At 44.9% G+C, this 12,146-nt stretch overlaps 1 protein-coding gene across 2 annotated transcripts; it reads left to right on the forward strand.

The window, feature by feature from the left end:
* Positions 1-2,023: 2,023 nt before the first annotated feature.
* On the forward strand, positions 2,024-11,712 carry CIAO1 (cytosolic iron-sulfur assembly component 1). Of its 2 annotated transcripts, none has more exons than XM_032952359.2 (7): positions 2,024-2,491; positions 5,043-5,191; positions 5,962-6,073; positions 8,783-8,871; positions 9,040-9,220; positions 9,346-9,415; positions 9,588-11,712. In XM_032952359.2, the coding sequence occupies exons 1-7, from the start codon at positions 2,356-2,358 to the stop codon at positions 9,841-9,843; spliced, it is 993 nt and encodes a 330-aa protein (XP_032808250.1). In that variant the 5' UTR covers positions 2,024-2,355; the 3' UTR covers positions 9,844-11,712. The 2 variants fall into 2 exon arrangements, with proteins under 2 accessions (XP_032808250.1, XP_032808249.1); XM_032952358.2 differs by having other exon boundaries at positions 2,025-2,491; positions 9,040-9,241.
* Positions 11,713-12,146: the final 434 nt, after the last annotated feature.

A 12,146-nucleotide genomic window follows, 5' to 3' on the forward strand; every position in this document is an offset into this window, starting at 1 on the left:
CCAGAGAGTTCAGTTCCAGGCCACGGCTAAAACATCAGTGGCAAGTGACATTTGAACCGGCCCCATCACCCCCACCTCACCCACACCAGCACGCACGAAACAGCGTGGGATGACATATGCTCAAATAACCACCAAACAGTGGTTTTACAAGGGGCTGTAAATTACATCTGCCAGGTTCTATCCACTTTTGAATTAAAGCTTGCCATATTCGTCATCTTCAATGATCTAGTGAGGAATCAGCTTCCTCCTGCAAGCAGCGTATCCCATGTATTTATTTTATCAGGTTAGGGGCCATCCATTCAGTACGTACGCATGGAGGGGAGAGGGGGGTTAACCCAAATGCTACGCTTGCATATGGGGGGTCTACTTACAATGTACGCATATGAAACTGGTGGGGGGGTGAAGCCTCGATAATTATTTGTCTACATTGGCCTTCAAATGAGTTCGATAGTCCGGCGGTGGACTATCTATCTGCTTAAACACGTTAATATTATTAATCCTTGATCGTTTCTGCGTTCTATCAGATTCGAGGTGGGGGGGGGGGGTCAAGTTTTGACAGATTTTTGCGTTCCTACTAAACCGATGGCCCCTTAGGCCCACTCTTTTTCAGAAGTAACTGAGCAACAAATGATAGCCCAAATGAAGCGGCTTATCACGTAGACATTTATAGCAGCCAAATTACTCTGGACGCATGTTTTTAAATGTGGAGGGGAAAACCGGAGGACCCCGGAGACAAATCCAACGCTACCACGGGAAGAGGTACACGCAAACTCCAAAAATACAGCAGCAGGCATCGTCAGGTTCGGGATCGAACCCACGACCTCCTGTATACCAGGCGAGATAGTTAACATCTCACCACGGCGAGGCTCTCATAGCTCCATCTCCCTGGTGAAAATACTAAAAAAAATATAGTCCCTACTTTGGTTGTCACTCCATCTCAAATATTGTCTACAACTGCCCATAATCCCTCCAGATGTTGTCATTTTGAGCCCAACTTTGCAGCTTCTTTTTTTCTTAAGAAAAAAAAACCTATTACCTGTAATTATTTACAGGTGACACATTGTACTGTATACAAAAGTTTGGGCCTTGGTGTGTTTCGTTAACATTTTTTAGTCTAAAAGGATTTTTTTGTTAATGAAGCTTATGTACGTTTTTCTTACGCAGCATTCGTCTAGAAACTAGATAAATGTATGTTGAACTTCTTTCGCACCGTACATAGGCAACCGTGCTAATCGGAGGCGCTATTTACTCGTCATAAACGTGAAATTATTCGCTAATTCTCCACATATGGCCATATCACCCCCAAAGTGCCCGATCCCGTCAGTCCTCCGAAACTAAGCAGGTTTCTAAACCTGGATAACAACACTTGGATGGGGCAACACCCATGTCAAAAAGAAAACCAGGTAGAATAAGCGTTGTGGGCAGTAGCGGGCATTGTAACAAAATCCATTGTTATTTTGTACCCCACCTCCACCAACCCAGAGTGATGAGGTGCAGTGGGCAAATGACCTTCGCCTGAGGCGGCACCCATCCAGCAGTGGATTGGCACTTCATCCAGCAGTGGATTGGCACTTCATCCAGCAGTGGATTGGCACTTCATCCAGCAGTGGATTGGCACTCATCCAGCAGTGGATTGGCACTTCATCCAGCAGTGGATTGGCACTTCATCCAGCAGTGGATTGGCACTCATCCAGCGGTGGATTGGCACTTCATCCAGCGGTGGATTGGCACTTCATCCAGCAGTGGATTGGCACTTCATCCAGCGGTGGATTGGTACTTCATCCAGCGGTGGATTGGCACTTCATCCAGCAGTGGATTGGCACTTCATCCAGCAGTTGATTGACACTTCATCCAGCAGTGGATTGGCACTCATCCAGCAGTGGATTGGCACTTCATCCAGCAGTGGATTGGCACTTCATCCAGCAGTGGATTGACACTTCATCCAGCAGTGGATTGGCACTTCATCCAGCAGTGGATTGGCACTCATCCAGCAGTGGATTGGCACGCACTCGAAGTGTCCATCTGAAGGGGCAGCAGAGCGGCCATCATCGCTAAATCCGCCCACTCCGGTGACGACTTCGGCGCGTCCTACGGGGAGAAATCTCACAAAGACAATAGACGACAAATGTCGCCCCAAATCCACTCAAAAAATTCCACTCGAGGAACGCGCTGAAATTTTGTTGCAATTTAACGCGCCGTCGCGACGGATGTCGGCGGATTGCGTTCGCTTTCCCCTGCTGTTGGGGGTTGTTCCCCAATTTGCCTACGTAACGAGGTCGGCCATATTGGGCCTACACCGCAGCAACCCTGCCGTGTAAGACGTCAACCATTGCCGATACAGAGCAAGACGCACAGATGAAAGGCAGCCTGCAGGTGCTCCACAGGCTCGCGGGCCACCAGGACAGAGCGTGGTCGGTGGCGTGGAGCCCCAGTGGAGCTCTGATCGCCAGCTGCGGTGGAGACAAGACGGTGCGAGTGTGGGGCAGGGAAGGTGAGGGCGCCGGCATCGGATAGGGGGGCGTACGGGAGTGCGGGCACCATTTGCCGGCAAAGCCTTCCAGGCGAGGTCGATGCTTGGGGGCCCAGTGAACCCACACGCCGCCGTCAATCCACTGCTGGATGAAGGGCCTCCTGAAAGCAGTTCGCGTTTCACAATCACTTGCACCTTCCGCGGTGGTAAATGTGCAAACCTTGGCTCTTGGGAGTTTTATATCTGTCGGGTGTTATATTGTACGCACCGTAATTTCTCTCTGGCTTCGTTGGCCGAGTGCCATTGCAGTGCCCCGTACACCGTCGCTAGGGGGTGGAGCGGTTCTGCTTTAAAGTTGTTCACAGACTGCGCGCTACTTGGCAAACACGAGGCGTGTCACCTGAGTTTGATTCCCCGTCACGGCTAACATCGGCGGCGAGGGATGTATTGAACCCGTCCTGAGCACTCACACTACCCCCCCTCCCCCCCATTGATTTAACCCGCGTTGACCATCCTGGTGAAGTATGGTCAAACGGCCCCCATAGCCGCCGCGGCGTCGAGAGGAGTTGTTGCACTGGATAGACAAATTAGTTCAGCATTGTATGCACCTGGACGCGCTATCGGCTTAGCGTTACACTCCACGAGTTACACGGTTTACCTGTAGGAGGAATCGTATATTTTTACATACCTTTTTATGCTGACCCTGTGAATATTTAGAATCGGAATGTGTGTACTGGAGGAATCTGATGAGCTATAAAGCGCTTTCACAGATAAAATAAATCACCGAGCCTAATTTTCCCGGGCACCAAAAAATATATGCTGCAATGATTTGGCTTGCGATGAACGTAGATTCGTTTATGGATGTGCCAAATTTCAGCTTTCGAGCCCTTTCACAACGTTCAATTTGTGTCCTCCACGATAATCTGGATAGTTCCTTTCATACCGCACTCGAATAACTGTTTAAGAACATTGAAAGCTGAAACTGGGTTCTCAGGGGTTTTCATTGTGCAATGTCTATTTGAGAAAATAAGTGTCACGAACATCTATAGAATTCAACAAAATGCATGTACTGCATTGTTATACAAAAAAAATAATCCCACTCAAATTAAGATGTAGTGAATGACAATTTTTTTTTTAATTCACGTAAGTGGAGTAATTTCTTCGTCCAGTGTTTGATACATTATTCATTGTACCCTACAGGACTTCGATATTTCCCCCAAAATTGTATTAAAGTACATAATAGCACATTCTCCACATCCATGCACAATTTTTTAGTGATGTCTACCTTTGGGTTACGAAAGGATAAATAATATTTTATTTTCAAACATTGGTCAGTATTCAAATGTATTTTTTTTACATTTTCTTTTCTTTTACCCCCTCTAAATTGTTGAAGTTTTGAGATGTGGTTGTAGACGCTTTAGAAATCCAAATTACACCATTTGTATTGCTTTGACATTTTCACTTCACATTTTATAGAAAAATGCAATATAACCATAGGTTTTCTACTCAAACAAGGATTGCATGGTGACGGCTATCTATTTATATATTGCTGAACCAATTGTGGACATTTATAATTCCCGTGATGGGGAATACAACTCTGTCTTTTCACAAAATGGTACTTTTTTCGCTACCTTCATTGTAATAAAACGTAGGAACTTGATTGTGTGTATATTTTTGTGTCTAACCTATAATTTGAACATACGTATTGCTTTGTCTACATTCCTAGTTCTTCCGTAGGTATCCCTAGTAACAGACTTGTGTCAGTGAGATGTCACCTTGTTTCGTGTATTTAAAGCTGCACTATTTATCCCAAAAAGTCTAAATCTAATTTCAAAAATAACTTTACACCTTTGCCATGAAAAAAAAACTCCAACGTACTTAATGAGCATCTGCTAAATTTACAAGTGCAGAATCTTGTCAGCCCAACTAAACGTATGAAGTAATGAAATTGAAACACCTTTGCGAGTGTAAGACCCACTTGCATTGCATTGCTTTCAGTATTTAAAACCTAGAGGTAGGGCAATTAATTAAACACGTTGCAATTGTGTGAATTTGTTATCACATTGTCATAGGTGAATAATGCCCTGTTGTCCTGTAGATGTTTAGTGTGACCATCGAAGAGCGTTTAATGTAGCAGGATCATTTTCGTTATGGTCAGCACAGTGTTCAATTGCCAGCAATTAAGTTAATGCGCCTAAGTGCTATTGATTATATCAAACAGGGAATTCATGTCCAATAAATGAGTACCTTTCTCCCGTGCGTATATAATTATGGCATTTCTTTTTTCAATAAATCGTTGGCTAGACCCTTCTTTGGTAAATAACTGCCTTGGCAAATTATACATTCACTCCATTTATCAAAAAATTGTATTTCAGTGTAATGGCCCAACCAGGTATAAGAGATGCATCTCATTGATGAAGTTGGCCAAAGTTTGGACAATAGTGGATCTTCATCGTATGATTGATAATGATAAGAACATCTCATTATCGCATGATAATGAAGAGCAAGAGTCCCACCCTATCGTTTACCAAACCAGTGGCGGTGTCTGTTATGATGTGCATGAGTGTTGCAGGCGATGGCTGGGTGTGCCGCTCGGTTCTGGCCGACGCTCATCAGCGCACGGTGCGAAATGTGGCTTGGTCTCCGTGCGGGACCCGCTTGGCCTCTGCGAGTTTCGACGCTACCACTTGTGTGTGGAGCCGACGCGACGGTGATTTCGAGGTGTGCGTGGAGAGCATTTGCGAACCTACGCGAAGCATCGCACATGGAAGTCTACACACCTTACACAAGTACACTATCCTTAAACGTCAAGTTATTTTGTTTTTTTAAACAAAGGTAGAAGGAAAGTACTGTATTAATTGGTGGTTTAAGTTGTGCAATAAATTAGTTTTTGTGGTTTATGATGATGGAAGAATAAAGGAATAGGTGATGACAAAACCAAGAAGAACAAGGATTGAGATTGAACAAAGCAGAAATACTGGCGAAAGAAAGAGAACCATGACAGAGATATGTTTGGCCTCATTTTCGCTAACAAGATGATGGAAGGAGCAGACGATGATTGTATCTCTATATTTTAGTTGTTTCAATCTGGCAAGGTGGCTCAATGGTCGACTGAGTGGACACAATCTGAAGGTTGCAAGTTTAGTTCCTGATTGGGGGTTGACTAGGCCCATTATCATTCTAGAGTCAGTGAAATTAGTACCACCCTGTGTGGAAGTCTACATTGGATATTTTATGGATATATGCCTTGCCCCTGCCATAGGAATGTGGAATTTCCACCACTGCCTCAGGGCTGTAAATATGAGATGAGCACCACATTCATGTTCATTTGAGCTGGAAATAACTATAAATAACCACTGTATAAGACCACTCTTTGTCCAGTCAATAATGTGCTATCACTTGAAAGCACGCAAACACAATGTACTTTCCAGAAATTAGCTTCTCTTTAATGGATGCAACAGTGTTCACCATTTGTTCTTCATTCATTCAAGGTGACTGCGACTCTGGAAGGACATGAGAATGAAGTAAAGGGCGTGGCCTGGGCTCCATCAGGAAACCTGCTGGCCACTTGCAGTCGTGACAAGAGTGTCTGGATTTGGGAAGGTGTGCATGCCCAGCCTAAGCAGCTGATGGCTTCCATCTCACTTTGTTTTAAGTAGTGTCAAGATCACATGAGAAGCCCACCGTGTATACGGAGGCTGACAGCACCAACGTATGAGGTCAGGCACAGGGAGTGATAAAAAAATATATAATAAAAAAATTTAAAAGCATTCGAGTTTGGTATGCAAGTGGGATACCAGTCCAATGCTGGATGTGGAGATGCGTCCGCAAATACCCCAAGTGAAGTCACCGATTAAGCTTTGTGTAGCCTTTCTTTCTGCAGATGCCTCTTCCCGTGCAAGTCACCGATTTGAGTTTTTCCAAAAACATTTACGCCATTGTGGCAGATTTTCTGCCATTTAATTGTCTTTTTCTTCATATGTTATTACATCAGGCTTAGTGATAATTTAATGCCCATTTATATGCCTTTTTAGTGACTTACAAAAATATATGTTGATGGAATGTTTAGATTCCAGGTGCAAGCAATCATTTAAAGTACAGTTAAACCATAATACTAGTGCATAGTACTTAAATTTTACATTTATAGTTAGTGCATTTTGTACAAAGAGTTGCTTTGAATTGACCACATACCCTATTAGTCTAATCGCATTAATCCAACCTGCTTCACTTTACAAGTCACATGTGTCTGCGTTTCTACCGCAAATGATGTGGTCGTTTTAGTGACCAGACAACATGTCGCCATCGCAGATCCCACCTTCAGACCCAATGTATACATTGGGTTATTTTGTAGGGAAATATTTCTCACCATCAGTGTATACAGAGGGCCACCCACTGCGTAGAGTGTTTTCAATAGCACGCGATAAAAAAAAAACCTAAGTTAAATATAGTGTCGTACCCAATTATTTGCAGAGCAGTGCCAACAAAAAGCAGTGAAAGGTGTTCACTTGAATTTCCTGCAGTTTATGTGTGACGGAGCCAGGGGACCCAGGTATTTTTGCAATCAGTGGCACTACCCATTCTGTCTGCAGTGAATAAATGAAATCTCCTGCCTTGACGTTTGCATTAGACAGGAATAACATCCTTTTAAGATAAACATTTAGTAATTACAACGGTATTATATGTATACCGTCTCAACAGACTACACTGTGACCTAAAAAAGCTGGATATCGGTCTTTCTTCGTCTATATTTGTTTAGCCATATTCTAGCATTCCTTTGCCTGTCTCTGGACCACATCACTAAAGCCAGAGAGGTCTCCTGATGCCATACGAGTGGGGCGTCGCAGTGGGCTAGCAGCTCCGACATGTCACGTGAAATCGCGTGGTCCTCACATGCGTCAAACATCGTACCGTGTCTCTCGCCGCCAATTATCAGGAGATGCCGGAGGATCTGCAATTGTAATGCGGAGTGACCAACTTAATTTAACAGCTTTCAAACGTCCACCCACCTTCCTCCTCATCCCCACCACCCACCTACCAATCGTGGAGGTGTCTGTTGTTCCCTTACATCGACACCAGCTAGCACTTGCCAAGTGTAATTTTCAATAGACTCAAACGCACTGGGAGTTGGAATCTACCGGTGGCAGTCGGGCATGCTGTGAATTTTTATTTTCTTTTTCCCCAGCATTTCATCAGATAATCGAAACTTGTTATATATATTTTTCCATGATACTCATCTAGTTTAGCAATATATTTTTTGTTTATACAAATTAGTAATTTTTACATTACCCGATTGCTTTTTTTCACGTTTCAACATTGGAGCTATCTTACCCAATTATCACCTTGCACTTTGTGCATCGGTTATGAGATCACTTTGCGGATACTGTTGCTGCGGGTTTGAGGATAAGCAAGGAGGACAATTTGATGCTGTGTTTATTGCGAGGGCGCTTTTGGCGACAGCACTCGCACGCCAAGATACGCGCACGCGCGCGCACACACGCAGTGCGGAGCGCCGACTAATGCCCAGCAGAAAGAGCCGTATGAATGAGCGCGGGGAGATCTCTGCTGACACTTGCCACACGCCGTATGCTACAGCAATATTTACAACCAAAATGCAACTGCTAATTACTGTTACATCGTCCCAGTCTAATTACCGTAACCAGGGGGCTTGTTAGTTACTTCTGTGTAATTAAATTACAAATTGGGTCTTTAGTCAAACAGCGCATCACAATGCATCATGTCATTAGTGGTTCAATTATCACACGCTGCTCTTAATTAGACCACATTTAATTATTATATCTTTGCATATGCAAATGGTAATTAAATCGGTGCTGCTGTGTGTGTAATTGGTAGACCTTTTTTTATTGCCACAGATTTGAAGTGTATATGATTAATTTAAGTAAGAAATTAGGTGATGCACATTTGAGAATATTTGAAATTAAAACCGTGGAAATAAGTAGTTAAAGCAGTTATTCCCCGTAGAGTCTTTATTATAATAATGTTAAAGTGTTAAAATATATTCATTGCTATATATAGTTCATGCATACCACATTAAAGTAGTTTTTCAATGATTTATAAGTTACAATAAATTGTATGACTCAAATAAGCCACTCATAATCAGCTTACGCTTACCTGACATCCGTGCCTTACGATTGATGGTGTTACATAATTTCAACATTTTTCACATTTCAATTCACGTTGGAATTAATCCACGGCCCGAGTTGTGGGTGATACTTTGCGCGTAATAACCGATCGCCAGCAAGTGCATGTTAACGTGCGGTAAATCTCGCCACTGTTTTCCATGCTTGTCGGCAGTGGACGAAGAGGAAGACTATGAATGCGCAAGCGTTCTCAACTCGCACACGCAGGACGTCAAGCACGTTGTCTGGCATCCCAACAGCGAGGTAAATTAAAATATACCCCACCTTTTACCTGAGCAGCAGCAGTGGGTTTTAACAGTTACTTTCGAAGTTCGGAGGTAAAGGACTTGTGGGGTTTGGATTGCAGTGAATCGTAACATGTGAAATGCGCACGATTTGGTCGTCTCGGTTGCCGTGCTTGCCGACGGAAAGGTGCTGGCGTCGGCAAGCTACGACAACAGCATCCGCCTGTACCGCGAGGATGGCGACGACTGGAGCAGCTTTGCCACGCTGGAGGGGCACGAGTCGACCGTGTGGAGCATCGACTTCGACGCGACCGGGCGCCGCCTGGTCTCCTGCGGCGATGACAAAACCATACGCATCTGGCAAGAGGGTGCGGCTACCAGCTCGGGGGGTAATACAAACACGTGGAACTCCAGCCGACGCCCTACGCACACAGCTTCTCCGTTCATGTTACATGTGAAATATTTTTGTTGTTTGGATGCATTTGTGTTGCAGTCGGCGCCACGTGGGAGTGTGTGTGCACCCTCTCTGGCCATCACACACGAGTCATTTACGACGTCTCTTGGTAAGTCTCTGTGGAAAAGGTTGAGACAGTTCACATCTTTGCATTACGTATAGTTCATTTTCCTGGCTATTCAAACGTGCTGTACACCCACAAACGTGCAACTCAAATCGTACAATTTTCTCACATCAAATCCCTTTCTGTTTTGACCCCCAAAATACAAATGTAAAACCAGGTGCAAGCTCACGGGCGCCATAGCGACAGCCAGCGGAGATGACACCATCCGAGTGTTTGAGGAGGAGGCTGTGCCAGAAGGCGACGGGAAAAGCCCTCGGTTCTACGAAGCCGTGTGCGTTCGCAAAGCGCACGACCGGGATGTGAACTGCGTGGCGTGGAGTCCCAGTGACCCGGGGCTGCTGGCGTCGTGCGGCGACGACAGGGTGGTGGCGATCTGGCGCTATGCGAGGGAAAGCGCGGCGAGCGAGGCGTGACGGCTGCGTCTGCACTCGCATTTTGAGAGAAAAACTCGGATCGTTTACTGTCACCTAATCAATTGAAATTTGACACGCCCGCTGAAGCTCGGTGGTTTTGTTGCTACCGTGCCCATCGCGCACACTTGTGTACACAATGTCTGCAAAGCAGGGATAGGTATTGGGGGGGGGAGGGGGGGTTCGATTTTTATTCTGTGCTATGGAATAATAGTGGAGTCGGCTGGTGCTTTCGAGCATGCAGACACCAGGTGTGCCATGCCCAAACCGACTACAACGGAGTGCACATTGAGCCCTCCAGAGTCGTTTTTGTTTGCTTTGTGGTCCCCGAGAGAATTAATATCATGCCCCGGAGACCGGCATCAGCCAAATGGCAGTGTGGTCTCAAGCTTGCATCATCACAGCTTGGTGTTGCAGCTTGCACCATGGTGATGTTTGATACTGTGCAGTTAAGTATTGCGATACGTGGTCTTTTGCAGTCATTTCCACACCAACGACAAAGGAGATAATACAACGACTTACAAAAAATAACAATGTAAATGTGTTTCACTCTGGCCAAATTACCTTGTACAGGCTAACACATTAAATGTGTGCATGTTCACACCCATGTGCAAATAATGTCACTAAACACAAATGGGTGTTCATCCACAACAACTTACTTGAAATAGACCAGGATACAACTATTGAATAAGCAGATGGATAACAAATGTTCGGAGTGTTTGATGGGGAAATGAATTTGAGAATAAAAAGCAACAGTGATTTGCCTATGTTGACCATTTACTATTAGGCACATTGCATACAGTAACCTTAAAGATCATAGACGTCGACAATGACAAAGGGAACAAGTACTTAAAGTACACAGATAACAATGGAGAGATCCATGCTGCACGTTACACAGAGAGAGAAAGCGAAACATGGGTCAGGGGAACGCGCATCAGTCATCGGTGACCTTTAAGAAAAGTGGGCTTGGGCATTGCACGTTGCGAGAAGGGTTGGATCGTCAGTGGGCAAGGCTGATGACAGAGTGGCAGCCAGAGGAGGGATCTTGCCTGGGAAAGCAACCACCAGAGAGATGGGGCGATGAGATTCGCTCACGTGCGGGAGTGAGATGGATTGTAGTATCTCAGGACCAAGGGGGGTGGGAGGCCTTCATCTAGCAGTAAACAAAACATGGCAGATGGTGACATTGGTTAAAAGTATTGTCCCCCCCCCCCATGAAAGCAATGCATGTCTGTTGTGTGAATTTCTTGTTTCCAATTTAATAAAAAAAAATTGGCCCAATGAAAATATGGATTTGTACATAAAATCGACATTGAGATAATGTACAAATGTTTCAGATCACGTAATGAATTATTTGTTAAATGTAAGTGCGTAGTCTTTGCCCATACCCTTAAAGCAAACCGCTTTTTTGTTGCGCATTAAATGCAATACCCCCACAATTGCGTTATCTATCCTCAATAATCTCATTCCCTCACGGTGGTTGCAGTAACATGGCTGTTGTGGCCCTAAGCATTTTTTTGGGGCTCCACAGCTGGGTCCCAGTAAAAGCAGCCGAGATGGTGGGAAAATGAGTGTTGGCTTGCACTCTGACCTCCAGGTTTATTCTGGAACGTGCTGTTTAGTCTGGCAGGATCAGAGGGGAAGCGGTGAGGGGCCTGTCTTGCACGCACTTGTTATGGCCGCCTAATTCTTTTTTTTTTAGCCGAGCTTTACATGCAATCGCAAAAACCAGAGCATGTTGAAAATTTTAAAGAGTGTTGCTGTGTGCCGTTCACGTGTTGTCATTTGCTTGATAAAGGAAAAAAAAAACCTTTGTTGATAGCCGGGTTGGTAATGTTTGACTGATTAAAAATTATAGTTTGTCACCTGAAATAGTGTACCTGTTACTCCTGGGACATTGATGAAATGCACAGCGGGTCCAATTTATCAACATCGCTTTCAGCACCGTCAGGATTTCCTTCTTGCAAACGTCCCTACATCATCAGACCCAGCCCGTCCGCATTTGTAGAGACTAGCGTAGACATTGTCGCATATCGCTTGACCAGATTCCGTGCGTGCTTCACATGCCGTGTCTCTGTGAAATGGCACATTTCACTTGATTTAGCGCTGGAAGAGCCGAACAAAGAAAAGAGTCCCATTCAAACAACGCCAATCACGACGTGGTGTCCTCGTTTTCCCACTCTGGCAGGGAGTGCAGTGCAATGCCTGTTCTCGACGAATTCAAATGGAGCCGCCTGGCCCTGTAGCAGAACTCGGCTGACTAAGGAGAGAGAATTAAACGTCAGGAGAGGTCCCTCTTTCAACAA

The sequence above is a fragment of the Petromyzon marinus genome, chromosome 11, assembly GCF_048934315.1.
Source record: "Petromyzon marinus isolate PM22_M1 ecotype Great Lakes invasive population chromosome 11, UKy_Petmar_22M1.pri1.0, whole genome shotgun sequence".
NCBI lineage: Eukaryota > Metazoa > Chordata > Hyperoartia > Petromyzontiformes > Petromyzontidae > Petromyzon > Petromyzon marinus.